Source organism: Sinocyclocheilus rhinocerous, unplaced genomic scaffold, assembly GCF_001515625.1.
Source record: "Sinocyclocheilus rhinocerous isolate Xijiao unplaced genomic scaffold, SAMN03320098_v1.1 scaffold1812, whole genome shotgun sequence".
Classification (NCBI taxonomy): domain Eukaryota; kingdom Metazoa; phylum Chordata; class Actinopteri; order Cypriniformes; family Cyprinidae; genus Sinocyclocheilus; species Sinocyclocheilus rhinocerous.
In genome coordinates, this window is record NW_015670626.1 from 474,100 (window position 1) to 499,361 (window position 25,262).

Sequence of the window (25,262 nt, forward strand, 5' to 3'; positions counted from 1 at the left end):
AATAATAATAATAATAATAATAATAATAATGGAAACTCAAAACTGCACGAAAAAAGTCAGAATTCTGAGTTTTTATCTCTGAATTATAAGTTTACATCTCACAATTTTATTTATTTTTTTAATCTCCACCATGGAATAAAAACTAATTTTTTCCTCAGAATTCTAGAAGAAGAAAAAAAAGTAAGAATTGTAAGTTATAAACTTCAGAATTAAGAAAAAAAAAAGTCAGAATTGTAAGATAAAAAGTTGCATTTATTTTTAAATCCTGTGTTGGAATCAAGCTTGCATAGAAATGTGAGATATATAGCACGTGAAATCTTCTCTGTGTCCCACCGAAGAAAGAAAGTGAATCAAATTAGTGTATGACATGAGGGTGAGCACATTTTTAGGTGAACTGTCCCTTTAAGTTTTTGTTGGAGAAACACTGAAGTAATGAGAACACTGATCCCAGGAGAAAGAGAAATATAAGCTAGGACAAAGAGATGATGTGTCCTCTTGAGGAGAGTTTCCTGAGGAAACAGAAGTCAATGGAGAGCTGATCTCACCTCACTTCCTCAGGAAGCGGCGCCAGCCATCATTCACAGGTCCTCACAGGCAGTCGTCTTCATTTTTTCATTTATTTATTTATTTTTGGAACACAGTCAATGCCGAGGAAATCTTGCTGTTCGAAGTAGTTCATCAACTTTGATCTACCCTGCAATCTGACTGGTTTCATATTTTTGTTTTATTCACTATTATTCAAAAGTTTGGGGCCATGAGACATTTTAATGTTTCTGAAAGAAGTCTCTTCTGCTCACCGAGGCTGCATTTATTTGATCAAAAATACAGTATAAACAGTGAAATATTATTGTAATTTAAAACAGCTGTTTTCTATGTGAATCTCTGTTAAACTGTAATGTATTTCTGTGATCAGAGCTGTATTTTCAGCATCATTACTCCCGTCTTCAGTGTCACATGATCTTCAGAAATCATAATAATATGCTGATTTGCTGCTCGAGAAACATTTCTGATTATTACCAATGTTGAAAACAGCTGTGCTGCACAATATTTTTGTGGAAACTGTGATACATTTTGTTTTTCAGGATTCACAGATGAGTAGAAAGTTCAGAAGAACAGCATTTATTTGAATTTCTTTTTCATTAATCTCTTTACTGTCACTTTGAATCAATTTAATGCATTTTTGCTGAATAAAGCTAATAATTTCTTTAAAAAAATCTTACTAAACAAACTTTTGAGTATGCATTATATAAAACAAAGCAGGTTAAGCACAATGAGTTCATGTTCATGTAAACAAAAATAAGAAAAGGCCTCTGGAAGCTTAAGAATGTGAAGCATCCACCGTATATCTCTACTCTCAAGTGTTCCTCCAGGAGTTTAAAAGCGATAATTCACTCAGAAATACAAATCCTGTCTTCATTTACTCACCCACATATTCATAAAGCTCTCAAAACCCATCAGTGCTTCTGCATGTTCAAATGTAAGAGCCATTAATGTGCAAATGAGATTTTAGTTGAATTATTTAATAAATGATGACTTGCACATTAGTCTGTTTGTCATATAAAGCTATTGTGTGACTTCAGAAGGCTTAATATATTGTATGAGTAATACTTTTTGGTACTTTTATTGTGCTTTTATGGATCTTGACAGCACGTGATCACTATGTGGAAGAGAGCAGCATTAACATTCTTCAAAACATCTCTTTTTGTGTTCTTCAAAAGAAAGTGAGTTATCCAGGTTTGGGTGAGTCAATGATATCAGGATTTTTGGCTCTGTGAACACCTTCGTTCATTGAGATCTGACTGCAAATCCCAGTTATGTCACACTGCTAGATTGTTAAAAGCTGGCTAAAACATCTGTAATCAAAATGCAAGACCAGATCACTGTGAAATAAAGCAAGGACCGTGAATGAGTGACTGAAACGGAGGACATCAGCTACTTTAGGTGTATCATGGGTAATATATCACAGACTGAAGCTGTATTACACTGTTGTAAAACAGAGTTTGATAAGTTTGTGGCATCAGAACGGAGTATAAATAACCTTAAAGCACTGACACTGCAATATATCTAAATGTTGGTGAATTAGACATGCAGTCCAATTAATGGCTATTTCACGTCCACACAGCTTCATTTTCTTCTTTTTTCCTTTCTTTTTAATCTTTTTTGTATATGTAGTTTAGTCATTTATATAGCAGCGTTCTGATCTAATATGGGTTGCGATCTGTAAGTCTGTAATAAACTGTGCCAGTAAGAAAAGGTCAGACGAGACTGTTCCTGTGCTACGGAGATTTGCTGGGGCTTTTATAAATGAATCAGAGCTTGTGATGATTCACTTTCTTGACACGTAAACTCAGAAACCAGATGCTGAGCGAAATACTGACCAAAGTATCTGGGAACAATAAACAACTATTCAAGCATTTTGGTTTTAAAAAGTTGAAAGTGTAAACTAAAGCAGCATGTTTTAATTCAGTGATTCACGCCATGAGTAAAAGCAGAAAAAATGCTGAGATTAGAATTTATTTATAAATGTATATATGTATTCACATAGAAAACACTTATTTTAAATTGTAATAATATTTCATAATTTTTATTTACAGTATTTTTGATCACAGCATAAGAGACTTTTTCTTATTTTTTTCAAAAACACTACGAATTCTTACCAACCCCAAGCTTTTGAACGATAGTGTATGTACTGTGCATATTAAACTCTTCCATAAGACTTGAGTAGTTGCTCTCTGGCTTAAAGGGGTCATATGATGTTGCTAAAAAGAACATTATTTTGTGTATTTGGTGTTTGTAGTGTAAGAATGAATTGATTCAAATCAATTATGAGTGGAGAGACATTCCCATAAGAGTAACATTTTATAGCTTGCGTGATTAAATTTGACTCTGTCCTGCTCATTGCTGTCAATTGTGAATCTCTGATTTTCCATTTAAGTCCCTAAAAGCTTTTGGAGATCTGATAGTATTGACTGAGGTTCTGCTGTCGTCAGTGCTGCTGCATTGTCTGTGCATTGCGGTCAAACGATCAATGGTGATATCGACAGATAGTTGCTTTATAATTCTTACTAATTCACCTTTACAAAAAGAAACCAACACCAATATCTCTGTCCAGAGGAGCCAAGGGGATTTTTGACGGTTCAAACCATCTCCAGCTTTCAATTTGGCAATATTGAATAAGCCTACAGGTCCGGCCCGTATTTTGGAGCTTTCAAACAATGAAGATGCACACATTTTCACCATTACACACCGCGACTCGTTCAGTCGCCTGAAACGGATGCAATGGGGAACAGAATAATGAGAAACCGCGGCCGAACGTGCCAACAGAGCAGCCTTCAGTCCTCCGCTCCGCCACTAAATAACAAACACATCTGGTCCATATTTGCGCTTCCTGTGCCGGTTTCTCCTTTCTGCCGCGGAGGGGCTCAAACTCACTTCGGCTTTTACTCAAATTCCTGCTGCACCTCATAATGGCTTCAGTACATGGTGCGACTGATCCGCGCTCTCCATCGGCACATATTCCATCCACCGAATTATTGACTAATGTGTTTTTCATCACTCTCCGCACTTAGCTGATTTGCTGCTGTTGAATAGAATGTTTTCTTATTAGGCTAATCGCCTGAGCTCACAGTAAAACTGTGTGGCATGAGCAGACCTGTAAAACATTTTCATAACAGTAATGCATTGTAAAAATCGTAAAATCTTGGCAGACTCGCTTGGCAGTGATTTCTGATTCTTCAGGTGGTTTAGAAATTGTTATCGGTAGGTGTTAATACATTGATGGAGACAAGTGCTCCAAAAATGTATGCTTTTGAAAACATTAGTCTGCTTTCTGCATTGTATTTAATATGGGCAAGCTGAAACGTGATTGTTACAGATATGACATTTCAGTCATTTTATTATTACTTTTAAAACCCAGTGAAATGGTTTGATGAACACAGTTGTTTTCCTGTATTGACATGAATAGTCAATAGCCTTTTGTTTACATCACAGTTACATATATAAAAATATGAGATTATGTTATCTGGTTAATTTTCCTTGAAGGGAAGAATTTAATATTTGAAGTATACACTAGCATTGTGAGTTTTAATGTTTTAAGTCACTTCTGCTCACCAAGGCTGCATTTGTTTGATCAAAAATACTGTAATATTTCTGTAATATTATTACAAATAATCTGTATTTTCAGCATCATTACTCCAGTCTTCAGTGTCACATGATCTTCAGAAATCATTCTAATATGCTGATTTGCTGCTCAACAAACATTTCTGATTATTATCAATGTTGAAAACTATGTTAAACAATGTTGTGCTGCACAATATTTTTTGCGGAAACCGTGATGCATTTTATTTTTCAGGATTCACTGATGAATAGAAAGTTCAAAATAACAGCATTTATTTGAAATAGCAATCTTTTATAACATTATAAATGTCTTCACTGCCACTTTTGATCAATTTAACACATCCTTGATGAATAAAAGTAGTAAAAAAATATTACTGACCCCAAATTTTGAACGCTAGTGTAAGGTTTATTTTGTTAACTTTTAGGACACTAGCATATAGATTACATCAACAGACATGGATAAATGCCACAAAACTAGCGTATAGTTAGACAAAAAAATGTCCAACACAGTCATTTTTTTCTAATCCTTTCTAAAAGTTTGCTAATTCCATAATGAGGAAGCTTTTATCCTTGGTTCTGCTTCCTAACGTTTTAATAAATTGAGTTACGGTGTGCTACGGAAACAGCCCGTGTCTGAGGACTGATACGTAATATTTCATCGAAGTCCACAGGGAACCAAACGATCCGCTCTCATTACCTCTAATATTTTAAATATGACTGTAAATGTGCTGTAGTGAATTAATGAGGTCTGCGTTTAATCAAAGGAGACTTGTGCGCTTACCCAGGCCCACGTTTGAGTGTGACTTCCCTTACGAAAAAGAAGTTTATTCAAGCGTGCTTTTAGTATACTTCTTTTAAACTAAAAAATAGGAAAGTATACTTTTAGTTTACTTTTTATGTACTTCTCAGAAATGGGCTCATATTTAAATGTATACTTTTATATACTAGAAAGTGGGTCAATTTAGTCCCAATGAGTATTGGAATAGTACACTTACAAGTTTACTACTAGTACACTGATATTTGTATACTTACTACATAAAGTATACTTAAATATATACTTGAACTTTACTTAAGTATACTTAATAAAATAAACTTGACGTATACTACTTTTTGGGAAGGGTTTAGACTCACTGATAGTATGCATACTATTATCTGCAAGGTTTCAGACCTCATTTTCTACCTCAACCATTTCCTTGACCACCGTTTACAGCGGACGTTTGTTCCAATGTTTCAGACCTCATTTTCTACCTCAACCATTTCCTTGACCACCGTTTACAGCGGACGTTTGTTCCAAAGCCTTCAAATCAACTACAAATACATTTCTTTAAGTAGGGTGAAATTTCATCCTGATTTCTTACAGATTCTTGACCATTTTTATTCCCTTAAATATGTGATATGATCTATCCCAAATCGACAATTAAATTAAACACTTATTGGTCTGCATACAGTATGATGTCATTTCCTCATTCGGGCCGGATGGGTTGTGGGCGTTTTTTAATATCCTAAAATTCATGTTCATGAAGAGGTAATAATAACTGTTAAGCTTTGGAGTTTTGATGGACTTTATCTACGTTTTGATTATCATTCTGAATCCAATTCATAGTCTTTTTTCAGCTTTTTGTTCAAAATGTTGTTTATTTCTTTATTTTTTAAGATACCCTGTTCTTTTGATGTTTTGTATGTTCAGATATTCATATAACAAAATATATACAAATTTATACCTAAATAGGCGCATAGTAGTATACTTAAAGTATGATGTAGAGTTCACTTAAAGAAAACGTACGAGTATACTTGCAGTATAAAACTACTAAACTAGTAGTTTACTGAGACTATACTTCAAAGTGTACTACAAGTATTTAATTAGTAAACTCTCAGTATACATATAAGTTCACTTTTAGTATAGTTGCAGTACAAACTAAAAACATAGATGTAAACTAGTTGTGTACTCAGTTTACTACTGTTATACTTAAAGCATATTTAAATGTATACTTTTATATACTAGAAAGTGGGTCAATTTAGTCCCAATGAGTATTGGAATAGTACACTTACAAGTTTACTACTAGTACACTGATATTTGTATACTTACTACATAAAGTATACTTAAATATATACTTGAACTTTACTTAAGTATACTTAATAAAATAAACTTGACGTATACTACTTTTTGGGAAGGGTTTAGACTCACTGATAGTATGCATACTATTATCTGCAAGGTTTCAGACCTCATTTTCTACCTCAACCATTTCCTTGACCACCGTTTACAGCGGACGTTTGTTCCAATGCCTTCAAATGAACTACAAATACATTTCTTTAAGTAGGGTGAAATTTCATCCTGATTTCTTACAAATTCTTGACCATTTTTATTCCCTTAAATATGTGATATGATCTATCCCAAATCGACAATTAAATTAAACACTTATTGGTCTGCATACAGTATGATGTCATTTCCTCATTCGGGCCGGATGGGTTGTGGGCGTTTTTTAATATCCTAAAATTCATGTTTGATGCTATCTGTGTTATTCCCAGCTTCCTTTGATAGCACACCAACATCCATCCACCCCAAGTCCTTCTCTTCATCATAAAACATGTTTAAATACATAAATCAAAACTCTTTTTGACCCCTTTATGGCCTGTAACGTGCATTACTCACAGCATTGTTTCGTTTAGATTTTTCTGAACTCACACTGAGCCCCGTGATCCTAAATGATGAACAGCCCAAACACTGCCAAAAATATCAGCGCTAAATGAATGCCCAGAGCGAGAGAGAAACAGAGAGAGCTGTAATAAAAGGGTGAATTTCCGCTAATAGCAGTGGATTACTGCAGCTCTTTTCTATTAAGAGCAGAAAGACAGGTTCAACTCGATGAACTTTCACCCTGACACGTGGAGTGCTTGAATTCCCTACAGCTGGACTAAAAGCATAAGAATCTGGAATATTACAAGTCATTGAGGTCTTTATCCTCTGTAACAGTTAAATCCACAGGATTGGATGTTATGACTCAAAGCAATAGATGAAAATAGATGAAAATTTGCAAAAATCTACTCACCCTCAGGGCATCCGAGATTAGGATGAGTTTGTTTCTATATCAGATTTGTGGAAATGTAGCATTGCATCAGTGTCTCAGCAATGGATGCTCTGCAGTGAATGGGTGCCGTCAGAATGAGAGTCCAAACAGCTGACAAAAACATCCATTATTAAGACATTTTTAACTTTAAGCCATTGCTTTCGAGTCAATAATCCATAATAATGATTCCTCCAGTGAAAAAGTCCATCTTCAGTTGTACAACAGGAGATGGACTTTTTCACTGGAGGAAGCGTTATTATGGATTATGGACTCGTATTTTAGTTAAAAACGTCTTAATGATGGATCTGTTTCTTACAAACACACAGCTTTTTTCTTCTCCAGATGTTCATTCTGACGGCACCCATTCACTGCAGAGGATCCACTGGTGAGCACGTGTGGAATGCTATATTTCTATAAAGTTTCATCCTTGTCCAGTGTCTGCAGCGTTTCTCTCCAGAAGTTATGACCGGTAAAAAATGTCTTTGTACTTGTTTAAACTAGATTTGCATTTATCTAATCCTCTTGCACTAGCTATCACCAACAAGCGTCTATTGTTGTTGTTGTCTTCAGGAGTTTGTTGTTGTTTCGTCTTTTACGTTTCTTTTTCAGTGATACAACCAGTGTTGCCAACTAGTGGACCAACTAATTAGTGCAAGAAAAATCAAGGTGCATACAGTACATGCATACTATGCTGATCATGACATTTCCGTTGCGCACTTACGCATACCCTAGTGCACGAGTAAAAACCGAAGTAATACTTCAGGCTTTATTTTAGGCATGGATATGTTGCAGATTATATGCACATTGTTTGCTAATGTAATTTAAAGTTTGTATTAATTATTTTCTTTCTGCAGGGCACACGGGGCGCTTGCTGAAATCCCTGTGCTTCACCAGTATGACGTTCCTGCTGCTGCACATCATCTACCAAATCACAATCAACAGTCTGTTAGCAGGAGACAACATCGAGCCCAACTTCAACTGTGAGTACTAACTAGATCTAGCTCTCCCCTACAGATTCTTAAACTAATAGATGGAACTGGTTGAGGTCAGGTGGTAGAGGAAACCGGTTTTATTAGCTGACGCACAAAATTCAAACTAAATGAATGAGCTTAACTCGAGTTATTGGTTGAAAACAACCCTAATTGGTTTAACCAGTTAAAAATAATGAACCAATCAAACATGCACTTGCTCTGTAGGAAGCTACAATGAAGCACAACCTCACACCAGCTCGAGTGTTTGGCAGGAAAATGTGTATGATTTCTCTGTTCAGAGCAATGCTTAAAAAACAGCAAACGGGCTGAATGATAATGCTGGAGGTTTTGGTTGCAGTGTTTTTATTTTTATTTTTTGTAACTTTGAGATTCTATTACAGTTTTTATTAATATTTTGAATTTATTTGATTTATTTTTAGTCATTTTTATTATTTTTATTATTTTTTTTTATTATGTCCAAATAGTTTTTATACATTTTAGTTTTAGTTATTTTAGTATCAAGTTAAACTAATTAAAAAATGAAAAATGTTGCCTTGGCAATTAGCTGAAAGTTGAAAGTTTAATGTTTTTATTTTTATTTATTTATGTCTGTTATTTAGTTTTTATTTATAGTTTTATATGGTTTTAGTTTAGTTATCTCTCACAATTATGTGTTTGTGACTCAGAATTCGTGTTTTTTCCCCCCTCAGAATTGAAAGATATAAACTCAGAATTGAAAGGAAAAAGTCTGATTAAAAGTTGCAATTACCTTTTTATTTATTTATTTTCATCCCATGGCAAAATAGAAAGTTGAAAAGAACAGCATTTATTTGAAAAATAATAAATAATTGTAATATTTAAAAATATATATATTTTATTTTAGTTTGTTTATTTCAAGATTTTTTTATGGTTTTAGTTTTAGTTAACTATAATAACTCTAGTTGCAGCTGTTTTGAGGACTAAAATGTTCTCTGCTCACAAACTCCATTATTCACTTAAGCCACTAAAATGTGAAACCAGTAAAAATGTGTGTATGCGTGGTTGAAAGTTTGAGTGAGGATACACACATTCTCAGGTCTAGTTTGATTTGTATAAATCACAGAGTTGGCACATGAAGTTACGTGCGATTGCTTAAGCCTGTTTTGAAGCTGGACGGAGGAGTCGTGAGGTCAAACGCATGCCTGGATCATGCTTCCCCGACACTAACGCTCATGCAGAACCCCAGACTGTAACTGGGCCCTCATGTCTCATGCACACAACCAGATCCACTTTCTCCAAGCGCATAAGCCTCAACATCTGCCTTCAAGATGGAGATAAACTTATTATGAAGAGTGAAGGAGCCAGACATGAGAGAAGAGCTCTGAAACAGGAGATCTGGACCGGTGCTGGTCTTTCTTGGGTCTTTGCAAGCGTAAAATCATGATAGAAAGGGCTCTCGTTTATCCAGCCAATAGAAGACAAGGAGAGAAACCTGTTTGAAAACAATCACATTCGGTGCCAGAAATGACAACTTTGACTTTTAAGTAACGAGAATCTGTAAGTTAAATATATTTGGCTTTTTTCCTACATTGGTAATTTAAAGGTTTGTGTTCACTCTACATTTCTGTATTCACTAATGCATTTTTATATATGTTCAGAGGTTTGAGGCTGGTAAAATTGTTTAGTGTGCATTTTAGTCTGCATTTATTTGATCAAAAATACAGTAAAAAACAGTAATATTTTGACATGCTATTACAATTTAAAATAAGTGTTTTCTATGGAAGCTTGTTCCTGCCACGGAATAATAAAAACAAGTTAATTGCAACTTTTTATCTCACAATTCTATTTAAAGTTTTTTATATGGTTTTAGTTTAGTTAGCTATAGTAGCCTTTTTCTTGCAATTGCAAGTTTATATCTCACAATTATGTGTTTATGACTCACAATTCTTTGTGTGCGTGTTTTTTTTCATAAAAATATAAAACTCAGAATTGCAAAGAAAAAGTCTGAATTGTGAGATTAAAAATTGCAGTTGACTTTTTATTTTTATTGATTTATTGATTTATTTTTTATCCTGGCAAAAGAGAAAGTTGAAAAGAACAGCATTTATTTGAAACAGAAATCTTATGTAACATTCTAAATTTCTTTACTGTCACTTTTAAACAATTAAATGCATCCTTGATAAATACAAAATAAAACCACAACAACTTATCCCTTATCTTTTTTTTAATGATTTAGAGTCAGATGAATGTAATGGCTTTTCTTTCCGAGTGCGCACACATGTTAATGGAAGCCAATACCTCACGGCTTACAGGAGCCAAAAACAACAGCAGGCATGAAGGAGGACTAAGCATTCAAGAAATTTAAAACTGATCTTGAGTTTTTAAGAGAAGGACAGTGCCAGCTTACAACTAAAATCTTGAGGTGTGTGTGGTAGTGCCCTAAATGTGTGTTTCTTTGGCCGGGTCATGAGTGCGAACAAACCTGATTCATACACTCTCTTTTCATTGTCTCTTTAGCTTCCTTTTGTTTTGTTTTTACAGTGTTTGTAAGGCAGCGATGTATTGATAATGTGTTTGTTCTGACTTTTGTTTTATAGATAATTTCCATCTTCGATATAATATCTAATCTTGTTTTACTTATTTTTGTAAAAATTATTTCTAATTATGTCTGAGTGATTAATGTCTGAGAATTTCCCATCAACTTGCAATAATTTTATTTTGATGATTTTTATTCAGTCACATTTGCAAACTAAATGATTTTTTGAGCTATTGAGAAATTAAAGTGTGCATCACATGCATATTTTATCTTAGTATTATTCTCTACACTTAACATTGTATTTTATAACAGCAGTGTGGTGCTTAGTAGCATTATATTGGCAACAGGGTTATTATAGTAAACTAAAATGAAACTAAAAACTAAATTAAATAATAAATAAATAATTTTAATAATTTAGTCATTCAATTAAATACATTAAAAAATCATTTTAATTTTAGATTTTGATTAACTAAAACTGAAAAAACAAACAAAAAAAAAACAATATAGACATACACATAAAAAAAACGTGTTACGATACCGCAGGAGCACAGGAACGAGGAGACGAGGAATTCTTCAATAAAGAGTCTTTATTAACTCAAACGCTGGGAACAAAGGCAACGTAGGAAACACTGAGCACACAAAATGACATATAACAACGGATGGGAAACGAGGGGCAGAACACATTTTAAATACACAGAAACTAATGGGACACACCTGGGAACAAATGAACTAAACACACCATGGTGGAGCAGGCAGCTCGGGGAGCCATGGCAGATTACACAGTCCAGGAGGCCATGGCAGAGCAGCCTCCGAGGCTTCTACGGCTGAAGCCCTACTACCCCCCCAAATAAAATACTTGGAGAGGTTTACAGGCATCTTGGCAGGAACGGGGTCCTAAGGGTGTTCTGGAGGAGCGGGCACTGGTGGGCACTCTCGATGCGTGGGCACGGGAGTGCGCTCTGGATTGGATTCAGGGACTGGAGCCCTCCTTGGACTAAACTTGGGGACAGGAGCCCTCCGTGGGCTAAACTCGGGGACAGGAGCCCTCCGTGGGCTAAACTCGGGGACAAGAGCCCTCCGTGGGCTAAAGAAAACAAAAACACGGGAGAAGGGGCGCCGCTTACTGTTTCATTCCACTGTTCTGTCACGATACCGCAGGAGCACGGGAACGAGGAGACGAGGAATTCTTCAATAAAGAGTCTTTATTAACTCAATCGCTGGGAACACAGGGAACGTAGGAAACACTGAGCACACAAAATGACATATAACAGCGGATGGGAAACGAGGGGCAGAACACACTTTAAATACACAGAAACTAATGGGACACACCTGGGAACAAATGAACTAAACAGGGACAGGAACAGGAAAAACCAAATATGGGCATAATAATCAAACTGGAGCATGTGGGGGAGGAAAACACAACACCAGACGTGGAACAGAGTCTGACAAAACGACAAAAACACTCAACAAAATTACTAAAACTTTAAGAAAAAAATGTATTAAACCATAAAATATAAAAATAAAAACTGGTTCAAAATATTAATAAAAAACTAGTATCCCAACGATACTAAAATAACATTATTATTACTGATTAGCAGCAGTCCAGGAATCTCATTTATATTTAATGTTTTATTTGCATTACTTTAAACTGATATTTTAAGTAGCATGTGGTAAACTCTACTCACATTAAATCGCATTACTTCTTCAATTGTTCACATAGATATTCATTTAACAGATGCTTGTATACAAAGATGTATTCATAGTTTTAGAAGAAGCAACAGAATATGGCATTATACAGTTTCATCTATTTATAAATATGGCCACAAAACAGTTTCATATCAAGCAGATATAAGTCAGACTTAGACTTGTGGCAAGAGTTATTGCAGAATGCACATGAGAAGAACATTACAGTAATATTTCTGAACAACCCTGTAATGAGAACCAGCTACTAGTCAAACGTTTCTTTTGAATCTTTGCATGACGGCTTCTAATGTCATGCATCGTCATTATTGGCATTATTATAAACAAACCAAACTGTATTTGTTGTATTTCAGAGAGCAGTTTTGCTCTTGAAGGCAAATTATGTGATCCTTCTCTTTTACATGCTCTTCATGATCTAAAGTTCAATATTATTTCCTTTATGATGCCTGTTTGTTTGATACTGCTTTTTCTGAGAAGTAACCTGAGGCAAAAATAGCATAAAGTATTCTTTATGACCTTAATATTGTTATAGGTTTGCACTCCAAGCAGCTGTTAACTTGAGAAGGGAATTGTGACTTTTTATCTCACAATTCAGACTTTTATCTCACAATTATGATATTATATCTCGAAATTTTGGCTTTTTACCATAGTATTGTGAGTTATAAACTCTTGTTTATATGTTGCAGTTCTGACTTTTTTTCACTTAATTGCGAATTTATATCTTGCAATTCAGATTTTTTTTCCCCCCTCAAAATTCTAAGTTTACATCTTACAATTATTTTTTGTTTTGTTTTTAGTTTTTTGAGTTTATATTGCAAAATGTCTAAGTTTACATTTCGCAATTCTGTTTTTTTTCCACCACAAAATAAATAAAACGGTAATTGCGACTTTTATCTTTTCATTCTGTCTTTTTTTCTCTCGCAATCTTAAGTCAGAATTGTGAGATATAAACTTACAATTGCAAAAAATATATATATAAATAAATAAAAATCTGATTTTTTTCTTGCAATTCCAAGTTTAAATCTCGAAATTCTGTTTATTTTCTGTCACAAAATATAAATACAAATCAATCAATAATCTCACAATTCAGACTTTTTTTCTTGCAATTCTTAAGAATTGTGAAATATAAACTCACAATTGTGAGAAAAATGTCAGCATTCTGGGAAAAAAAAAAAAAAAAACTTTTGCATGAACTCTCTCTTCCACAGTGTATTTGTGAATGAAAAATGTAACACTTTGTTATGTGCTCTGTTACACTGATTATAATTCAAACATGAAATATTGGCCGTGATTGTGCTGAGACGTTGACATGTGACATCTGTACTTCAGGAGGCTGACAGGCAAACAAGAAGCACTCGTGTGTTTATCTGATCAGTCAGCATTCAGCACCTTCCTTTGTTTTTATATCGTGCGTTTGCTGTCTGTATGCAGTCAGTGTGAACTATACCCTTCAACTGTGCATTGTTTAGGAATGCCTGATCTGAGATCAGCTTTTCCTCCATCAGCCCTCATCGCCCGTGCTGTGTAATGTGTAACAACTGATTGTGAAACAGTAGCAGCTGACTGAATGTGTGTGTTGGAAACAGCAGCTGAACTGCACATCTGGAAACACCTGGCGTTCATATTGTGCGCATTAGATGCATATGCAAAACACAAATAATTCCTAAGATTCAACTGTAATCTGTATGGAACTTTCAAAATACTGGAAAACAGCTGACCTCTAGCTGTATACAGTTCTGCATGTATTTCTGGAAGAAGTGTTGACAAGAAATTGACAACACAATACCAATGTTTTAGCTTCAGAAGAGTTCAGAAATCAATACTTGGTGGCATATCCCTGATTTTCAATCACAACATATGAACACATTTGTTATTTTGACCAATTGTCATTTTCTGCAAAAAATGTTGAAGTGTGGCTTAAGATGAATGCTGTTTTGTGCCACTGTATGTGTTTCACAGACACAAACAAACAGTAGAGTGAGCATTCCTCGGTTTATCAGCCGTTCTAGTGTCTCATTACTGCCGTGTTTACACTGCGTTTCTGTGCGATGCGGTAAACTCAACCTGTGCCAAAAATGACATCTCTCTCCTAATAAATCTGAGCCAGTAAAAAGGCGTCCGTCTCTCAGCGCTGGAGCAGAGAAACAAGCGTTCGCTCTGTCCAGATGAAAGCACTTGATCAATGGCTGCTCTGGTTTATCGAGTCAAACGCCTGCTGTGCGAGAGATGCTGATGTGTCGAATGTTTCGGCTCCACACTCACACAATAGCATTGTTTGTTTGCGTCTGAAGTATTTCTGATCAGTTAACTGATGGTTAGGCCTCCAATCAAACACTCCTCGAATTTCCCTTATTGACATGAATGCAGTTACGCAATCGCAGCGATTACGCATCTCTTTATTTCCACCTCCTGCTGAGTGAATTAATAAGGCATTGTTCCCGTTTGTATGAGCTCTAGCACTGCCAGGCTTTTCATCTGTCAGCGTACTGTACAGCTGCCAGCAATAAGAACAAACGGCTGAGTGCGCTCCGTTCTGTTTGTCTTAATATTTTTGTAGCAGATAAAGATCGGCTTCCTCAGGACGTGTTTCTCGCTGCTCTCTAAAAATACTCCATGTTGTCCTGCATGTGTTTAAGCGTACCTTCTAACAAAGGCTAGATGTGATGCTCTGTTTCCTCAAGGTCACTGACAACATGCTCAATTTGTGAGAGTCATCGCAAGAAATCCACTCAAAAGTTTTTTTTTTTCGTTTTTTTTTTTTAAAGAAATGAATACTTTTATTCAGCAAGGACGCATTGAATTGATCAAAAGTGACAGTAAAGACATTTATAACGTTACAAAAGATTTTTATTTCAAATAAATGCTGTTCTTTTGAACTTTCTATTCATCTGTGAATCCTGAAAAATAAAATCTATCACAGTTTCCACAAAAATATTGTGCAGCACAACAGTTTTCAACATTGATAATAATCAGAAATGTTTCTCGAGCAGCAAATCAGCATATTAGAATGATTTCTGAAGATCATGTGACACTGAAGACTGCAGTAATGATGCTGAAAATACAGCTGCGCATCACAGAAATACATTACAGTTTATTCACATAGAAAATAACATTTCACAATATTACTGTTTTGATCAAATAAATGCAGCCTTGGTGAGCAGAAGAGACGACTTTCAAAAACATTTTTAAAAATCTTAACGACCCCAAACTTTTGAACAGTAGTGTATATATTCAGGGATTTTTAATTTAACGATTTAAAAAAATAAATGCAATACATACACATAAAAACTGGTGCAGGATTTACTTTGAAATCATTTTCACTCAGAAATTGCAAGTACATTTCATGAATAATTAAAAAGAAAATGCAAGTTAAAAAAAATTGAAAAAATTGAAATAGTAATTTCTTATAAAACATAATCCAATCATCTTTGTTTTATTTGCAACTTTGAAAAATGAGTGTTTTTACAGTGTATAAATTATTGTTGTGTATTTTGAGAGTTAGTGTTGTACTTTTATGACTAAAATAAATAGTAGTAGTGAAGTAATAATCATTTTACTTCTTCTAATGGCAACCTACATTTTTTGTAATTGCATAGATGTTTCTCAGAATTGTAACTTTATGTCACAAAGCAAATTAATATGTCAACATTGTGACTTTATATCTCACAATGTGAATTTGTTTCACTCAAATGTTCTTATTTTAAGCTTTATCTCACAATTAATTGTTTTATTTTTTTACTCTTTGGTGGAAATGGGCTTCCATACCTTAGAAAAGAAAAGAAATGAAATAAAAAGAGATGGTTTTTAAACCGCTTTTAGCAGTACATCTATGTGAACAACCACGCGGATGGCTGAGTTTCAACAATAAGAAACCACTGGGCTTGTTTTTAGTTGGACTTCTCCTCGGGTGATATTATGAAAATAACTGAGAATGAAAATGACGACCACATCTGAAAACATCTAAACCGAATCTCTCCAAATAAGCTCCACACCTTCTCTGCGAGTCGCTTCATGTGGACTCCAGACAGAAGATACGCTGCTTTATTTCCCCGCTGGCTTGATAACTTTCCCAGACGGTCTGAAACGAACGAGGAGTTCAGCCTGATCTCCGTGTGTTTTCAGTCTTCCCACAAAGAAGTATAATGAAATCATCAGGCTTTCAATCGAGCAGTCTCTGTTTAGAAGACCGCGCTCCTTCCTGAGCGTCATCATGAAGGCCTTGAGATCTCCACCCGACACAGCAGGAGCCCGTCTGGAGAAACCAGAACTACCGCTGGACTTTAGATGTGAAATGTTGGAATGTTTTATGAGCTGTGATGATTCTGCATTCTCTGATCGCTCTTGATATCACAACTCAGTTTGACTTGATAGAGCTTTTCCAAATATAGCATTATATGTCAACAAGGAAACTCTCTGAGCTTTGATCTTAGACTCTAGACATATTCGTTAACGTCTCTATAAGAAGAAAAAAAAATCTGGTGTCTGTTAGTAATTGGGCTTAACAAAAGTATTTGGATACTCACCAGAGAAAAGAAAGCGATGGCCTGCTTAAATACTGTTATTACCTATCTATGCTTTCTTACACGACTGATTTAGATTCAGGTATTTAGTGATTTAAGGGTGTATGTCGTGTAAATGTCAAGTGAAAACCTGTAAGCAAGTCTTTTTGTCAGCATTGTGAATTTAATGCTTATGCATATGGTTTATTATTTTGGAAACAAAATATAAAATGGAAACAAAGTATAACATTTGACATTTATTTTTTATATATTTTTTTCTTTTAAGTAAATGCATGTCCTTATTATGCATGATTTTTTATTGTTTTATTTTGTTATCTAAGTAAAACTTTGTACTTGGATATTTTTCTTTGATGAGTAGAAAGAACATAAGGACAGCATTTAATTGAAAAACAAACTCTTTAAATGTCTCTAAGTGTCAATTTCAATCAGTTTGATGCATCCTTGTAGAATCAAGTCTTAAAAACAATTCTGAAATTTCTTGGATGCTCTGCAGTGAATGGGTGCCGTCAGAATGAGAGTCTGATAAAAACATCACAATAATCCACAAGTAATCCACAGCACTCCAGTCCATCAGTTAACATCTGGAGAAGACAAAAGCTGAAACACATCCAGCATTAAGACCTTTTTAACTAAAATACATTGAGTCCATAATCATCCAAACTCATCTACATCTTGGCTGACTTGAGGATGAGCACACTTTCAGATAATGTTTGTATTTGGGTGAACTATGTCTTTAATATGAAATTGAACATATTTTGGATGATGCCACGTGATGTCAAAGATATACGAGTGGTTTTTAATCATTTTTTGTTCTTATAGTGTTTCCGGTTTGCTCATTTTCCAGTTTGCCAATGCGATTCAGTTGTCAAGCAATGAACAACCTAATTACATCACTAATAATTTGTCAAATCTTGGACAATAGCTTCAGTCTTGGAGGATCGACTGAAAGTCGTGTATTTCTCTTGGCGGAGACACAGAATACCTGGAAGTGTCCCTGTAAACAGACGTCTTACTCAAGTACAAACTCTTACTGAAGGGCAGCACAGTATGCTATGAATCACGTGATGTTTTGTTTGCACTTTCTGCCGACAAAAAGCTAGAACACAATAAAGCGTTGCCAAATGTTTTCGTGAGTGTTCTGCATCAGGGCTTGTGAAACGCGCAGGATCTGGTGATATATCTGTGGCGCGCAGTGTGTGGTTCACAGCATATGGTTTGAATCTCTGGACTGATGTGAATGAGGTGTCTGAAGCTCATGCACACCAGGTACAACATTTGTCATTTCTCTGCTCAGCTCGTCTCGTCGTGCCTCTGGGTCGAATGAAAGACAGAATAACACCAAAACAATGCCGTTTCACATGCATTTTGTAAATAAGAAGTCATTTGGGTTACACTTTATTTTAAGGTGTCGTTGTTACAGTGTAATTATACATTTAAATACTGAGTAATATTAACTACATGTACTTACTGTAGGGTTTGGATTGGGGTTACTTGTATGTAATTATGCATAATTAATTGTTATTATAATAGTAAGTGCATGTAACATGTGTAACAGGGACTCCTTAAAATAAAGTGTTACCGTCATTTGCTTTTATCTAAAGCGACTTGTGTGTTACAATCAGTGTTGGGCTAGTTACTCCAAAAATGCAATTTATTACTCGTTACTAGTTACTCCTTTCACAAGTTATATTATTACTTTACTTATTACTATCTGGCAACAGTAATTAGTTACACTACTGGTTACATTACTTTTCCTTCACGCCCCACAGAAGTTGTAATTGTGTATCTTCCACATAAAATTATTTTAAAATGTTACTAACAATATATTTCTGCCTCATCATTTGACTAAAATCTGCATTGGATCGCAGTCAGAAGTTTTTACAAACACTCAGTGGTGATTGATAGTGACTTTTAAGTAAAAGTGTTGTATTAATTGTCAATTAATGCGAGTCGTGAAAATTATGAAAATGAATTATTGGATTGTCGGATTTTAAATCAGTAGGGGTTGAGGCATCAAAAGTAATTAAGTAACAAGCTGTTTTATGGATGGTAACTAATATTATTACTGAAATCTTACTAGTAGTTAGTTACACTAACTCTACTGCAAAAAGTAATGTTATTACAGTAACTAGTTGCTACTAGTTAACACTGGTTACAGTACACTTAAAGCATGGTTTAAGTCCAATGAAGTCAAATTTTTAATACATATTACTTGTTAAATCTTGCATCTGCATCTACATTAGCTTTCGAAAGTTTGGGGTTGGTAAGATTTATTTATGTTTTTGAAAGACGTCTCTTCTGCTCATCAAGGCTGCATTTATTTGATCAAATACAGTAAAATATTTTTACAATTCAAACAGCGGTTTCATATGTGAATCTCTGTTAAACTGTAATGTATTTCTGTGATGCGCAGCTGTATTTTCAGCATCATTACTCCAGTCTTCAGTGTCACATGATCTTCAGAAATCATTCTAATATGCTGATTTGCTGCTCGAGAAACATTTCTGATTATTATCAATGTTGAAAACAGTTGTGCTGCACAATATTGTTGTGGAAACTGTGATGCATTTTATTTTTCAGGATTCACAGATGAATAGAAAGTGCAAAAGAACAGCATTTATTTGAAATAGAAATCTTTGCAACGTTATAAATGTCTTTACTGTCACTTTTGATCAATTGAATGCGCCTTGATGAATAAAAGTGATAATTAATTTTTTCATTTAAAAAAAAAATCTTAATCCTCAGAAATATATAGAGTAAAAAATAAATATAAAACAATATTTAGAATATAAAAATATTATGAATATAAGAACATTAGGTTTCCTAAAATTTTTTAGGCTACATTTCTAAAGCTGTGCATACGTAAATAGCTTTACATCTTAGTTTTTTCCCCCAATATGTTCATACTGTATATTTAAGCATAAACCCAGATAGTTTGAATTACTATGAAAACGAATGCAATCAAGCTGAATAATTTATCAGTGCATGTTAATCTAATGAAAACAAAATGTTTTCATAATGTTTCAAAATCAACCTATAAGATAATATAAATGACTCTGAAATGACTTTCCTTTTCGGCTGACGTCAGCGAGCATTTTCTGTCATTTAGAGACTTTTCACAATCCAATGAACAGCCAATGGTTCATAGTTCACTACTTTCATGGTTCAAGCAAGCTTTTGATGACCAGCCTTCAGCTTTAGCCACTACATCACATCACAGATTGAAAACTTCAGTGTCTCTTCATCTCATGCTGTTTTGAACACCTCCTTGTGTTGTATGTTTGCAGGCTCATCATGGGAGAGATCGATACGACAGCTGGGCTTTGAAAGGTAAGAGATTTTAGTTCTCTTTTTCTTCAGATTAGAGCGCTGGACTCCTCTGTGTGAATGTTGGCAACACCAAACGCATTGTTCGCTGTGAAGAGTGTGTGATGTTTTGTTTGGAGGCTTTGAGCGGCCTGGACGCGGCTCAGACGGATGATCCATCAGAACACAGCAAGAAACTGAATATTGAATAACAAAATAATGTATTGAAAATAATACGGACGATAAAACATGATCAATGCAGGTCCATCTGTTCCCCCTCACCTGTTATATGACAGAACAATGAAAGATATTTGGGTAATATTTTACATAGAACAAAAACAAAATCTCTTGGTATTGTCTTCCAACCACAGTATTTGTTGACATATGTACTTTAATGATGCAGTTTATCAACTAAATTGATGGATTAGAGCTCTGAAATGAGACAAACTGCTATAGCCGTTTAATAAAGGGAGTCCAAATGTTGACGCTTCTCTTGTGAAAAAGACGTGCACTTTAACATACTTTTAAAAAGAGTACTTATTATGAAAAGAATATACTTAAGTGCACATTGCATATAATGTTTTTGGACACTAAATTGCATTATGTTTGCAATTAAATAAAAATGTATTATAGTTTAAATTTATATTAAGTGAAATAAGCTGAACTTTCAGTGCTTTTTTTTGACCCACTTAAGTAGGACATTTTTATATGTCATTTCATAATTATATATATTGTCTTTGAACTATGGTTAAAGTACCGACAAGCATTTATGGTAAACTAAATATACTTTAATGTCATTTCTATAATTGAAACTTGTGTGCCATATACAGTATTTATATATATTTGTAATTACACATTTGTAATAATTAAGTTGCGATTTAGTACATTTAAATTATATTAACTTATAATAATATACTTATTAAATGATGCCACCTTAATATCAAGTAATATTGAATAACACGCTACAGTTAAAATCATAATCATGTGCTTTAGTATGTTAGTCAACACATCAAAGTAAGTGCACTTCTTTAAAGCATGATTAAGTAATTTCTTAAACTATGCTCAAGTGTGATAAGTCATAAAAGTGTCTCTCTTTAAGTGGACTTTTATTTCATTAAAATAACATTAACTGTAAGTGCAGATTTTTTAAGTACACTAAATGCACATTCAGTACAATTAAGTGCACTTCTTTTTCACTGGCAATGATTATAAACACTCACTTGTTGATATTTGGGTCATTCATTTTTACTGTTTTTTTTTTTCTGTTTTTTTCCTCTAGCGAGTGAGAATAGAGCAATTTGATCTTACGCTCTAAAAAATGCTGGGTTGTTTCAACCCAACTTTGGGTCAAATATGGACTAACCCAGCTGTTGGGTTTAATTTTTACATTAAATTTTTAACCCAAAAGTTGGGTTAGTCCATATTTGACCCAAAGTTGGGTTGAAACAACCCAGCATTTTTTACAGTGTAATGTTAAAGTTCAAAGCCAAAATGATTTCTCAAATAAATGAATGAATTTTCCCCCTAGACGCATTACGTTCTGTGTGCAGACCCATTGACTGGTTGGCTCTGGACTGTGGCACCAGCTTGTGTGATTGATTTAGTCATTAGGACGTTGTGGGTGGCATCATTTATACAAGTCCCTCTTTTCTGTTTCATCTTTCTAATCATGTTTATTAGTCTTCTTTGTAAGTGTCCGGTGTCTGTGGGCCGTTTCGGTCACTCTCGCCCCTGCAGTCAACGACGGTGCCTCCGGTTAAAACAGTGGGGCGTCTGGGAAGCAGGTGACCGACGCTGATGAATGCTAATCAGACAGCGGCGACTGCTGATGGCGTCAGTGAGCGCGCAGACTCTGTGCGAAAGAAAAGAGCGCTTGGCGACTATCTCTCACGCAAACGGGTGTTTATTCAACAATCAGCACTTTCATTTCCCAGGGGTTGATTTTTATTAAAACGAACAGATTTCTTTTTTTTCTTTTCATTATATAAAGGTCACATTAAACTTGGAAAACTGTTCTGTTGACATTTGTTTGTGCTACTTTTCAAAAGCCTTTTAGACAGATTTTATTGTTTTACTTATGACTCAAACATTCTGTCTCAAGCGATGAATATTAGTAAAGTAAAATTCCAATCATTGCATTTTAAAAACTATGATAAACAAATAGTGAACTATTTTGTCCCAATCTACAATGAATCACCCCCCTTTAAAATAATCACATTTTGTTGCTTTGCAAAGCAACAAAATGTGATTCTTTTCTTTGCCCACTGTATATAAACTGTTCAGCATTGTTAGCAGTGTTTTAATTTACAGCAATTTAATTTCAATGCTAGTGTGTTTTAAGGTCGTTTAGTATATTAAGTGATTGCATAGCTGATAGTTGAAGAAACACTCATATATACATGTGCACAAGCTTATGTGTGGTTACCTAGCAGACTGTTGAATACTTGGCCAGATTTACAATCAGCTTGTCTCACAATTACTGCATTAGTGATTTATAGTTTTTAGGCCAGCATTTGTATTTCATTGGTCCATTGGCAGAGGCCAGATCATCAGAAACACTTTGGAGAAGAGCATCTGAACACTGAGTCTGCTCACAACAGCTGGAAGCGGTTAAAACACGCATGTTAGTCGTGATCTGTGTGATGTTAGTGACAGACAGCTGTAATTTACCTGACTGTAGAGGAAAAGCAGTGTCTGGAAGTCTAGCACAAACCATATGTGCTGTGATGAAGCGCCCAGAGCCAAGTTACATAATAATGCCTTATGCAGCTGCTGTGACGAATGCAATCAAATGACATGAATGTGTGTACGGCATTACCATAACAATGCAAATGTCGCAACCGCATAAGAACATGCGAAAATCACTCAGAACACCTTAGCAACTGCATAGCAGCACCCTATCAACCATCTCCAACAACTTAGCAAATACATAGCCGAATGTTTGCAACCTTCCACAACACCTTAGAAACTGCATAGCAACACACTAAAACACTCAGAAAACTTTAGTAGCTGCATAGCAGCGCCTTGGCAACCATCTACAACACCCTAGCAACTTCATAGCAACACACTAAAACACTCAACACTTTAACAACTGCATAGCAACGTCTTACCAACAATCTACCACACCTTACCAACTGCATAGCAACGAACTAAAACACTTAACAATTTAGAACACTTTAACAACTGCAGAGCAATGCCTTAGCAACCATCTACAACACCCTAGCAACTGCATAGCAACACACTAAAACACTTTAGCAACTTAGCAATTTAGCAACTGCATAACAATGCCTTGGCAAACATCCAGAACACCCTAACAACTAGATAGCAACATGGTAATACACTCACAACACCAACTGCATAACAACACGTTGGCAACAATCCACAACAACCTAAGAACTACATAGCAACATGTTAAAACACTCAGAACACCTTAGCAACTTCATAGCATCACCTTGGCAACCATCCACAACACCCTAACAACTAAATAGCAACACACTAAAACACTCAGAGCACTTTAGCAACTGCATAGCAATGCCTTGGCAACCATCCACAACACCCTAACAACTACATAGCAACACACTAAAACACTTAGAACACCTTACCAACTGTATAGCAACACCCTAACAACCATCTACAACATCTTAGCTACTACATAGCAACATGCTAAAACACTCAGAACACCTTAAAAACTTAATAGCATCGCCTTGGCAACCATCCACAACACCCTAACAACTACATAGCAACACTCTAAAACACTCAACACTTTAGAACACTTTAACAACTGCATAGCAACACCTTGGCAACCATCCATAACACCCTATCATTGTCACTGCAGGTTTTTACACAGATAAGCGTCACTCACATTTTCTTCAGAGCTCCGGATTTTTAAATCCTGGGAACCTCTAAAGGAAAATCTTCAACTGGGCTCCCATAGAATATACTAATACAATAAAATGTTGGAACATAATGAATATGAACAATGTATATTTAATACAGAAAGGTATGTAGAGCATGCTACTGTAAAGGCTCATGTTGGCTCTGAGCGTAAGGAATGTTGTCTGGAACGGGAATAACATGACAGTTTATTTCAGAGCTGTAATCAGATTCATGTGCACTCAAGCTTTGTTTGCTTTATCATATTAACATTTCATTTCTTCTACTAAACTCCATGGAGTATTGTCCTAACTTTATCAGTTTCCTTCAATTTTAAATTACAAGTTTACACGCAGGTTTTCCTACCAAAACAAGGTTTTGTTTAGTCTAGCGTGTGATTTCTAAGAAACACTCACAAATTACGTTTGCAACAATGGTTTACATCTTCTCAATGTCTGATCTTTTCCATCATTTACCAATATAGATTATTGTTAATGTGACGTTCTCTGATATACCATATCTGACCACACTTCCCACATAACTTCCTCTGGTAATTTGTCACTAAATGCAGCCAACGAGGCGTAAAATGTGCGAGCTCATGTCAAAATAATCCTTTGTGTGTTTTCTATTTAAATTGGACTCACATAGCATAAATCAGATGTGTTTTTCTTGAATCTGCAATTAAACCCGACCATTACAACACAAGGGAGATTGAAACAGGCGCTTCATTATGAGTGACGCTACATGAAGCCTGAATCGTGCCACTGTGCCGCGTGTTGCTCTTGGACAGAAGAAACCCAAACCATCTTTGGATGCGACCCTCCCAGCATGCACTGCTCTGTGGTTGAGTCAGGCTAGAAACATGCTAACAACGTGTTACTCATGCTAAAACATGCTAGCAATGTGCTACTCATGCTAGCAATGTGCTACTCATGCTAGCAGTATGCTAAAACATGCTAGTAACATGTTAAATCATGTTAACGAAATGCTAGCAACATGTTAAATCCTGCTAGCACCCTGTTGAAAAAAACAGCATATGCTGGTTAGGTATGTTTTGACGCTAGGATGCTGGTTTAAGCTGGTCTTTTGCTGGTTTATGCTGGTACTTTTGCTGATTTATGCTGGTCCTTTGCCAGCACATGACCAGCATAAACCAGCAAAGGACCAGCATAAACCAGCAAAGGACCAGCATAAA

At 35.2% G+C, this 25,262-nt stretch overlaps 1 protein-coding gene across 1 annotated transcript in view; it reads left to right on the forward strand.

Moving 5' to 3' along the window:
• Positions 1-25,262, forward strand: part of LOC107734323 (piezo-type mechanosensitive ion channel component 2-like) — a 112,109-nt gene that overhangs the window by 48,251 nt on the left and 38,596 nt on the right. The window contains exons 3-4 of the mRNA XM_016546260.1: positions 8,036-8,161; positions 20,176-20,218. Of these exons, the coding sequence (XP_016401746.1) occupies positions 8,036-8,161; positions 20,176-20,218 (169 nt within the window). The remainder of the gene's footprint in view (positions 1-8,035; positions 8,162-20,175; positions 20,219-25,262) is intronic.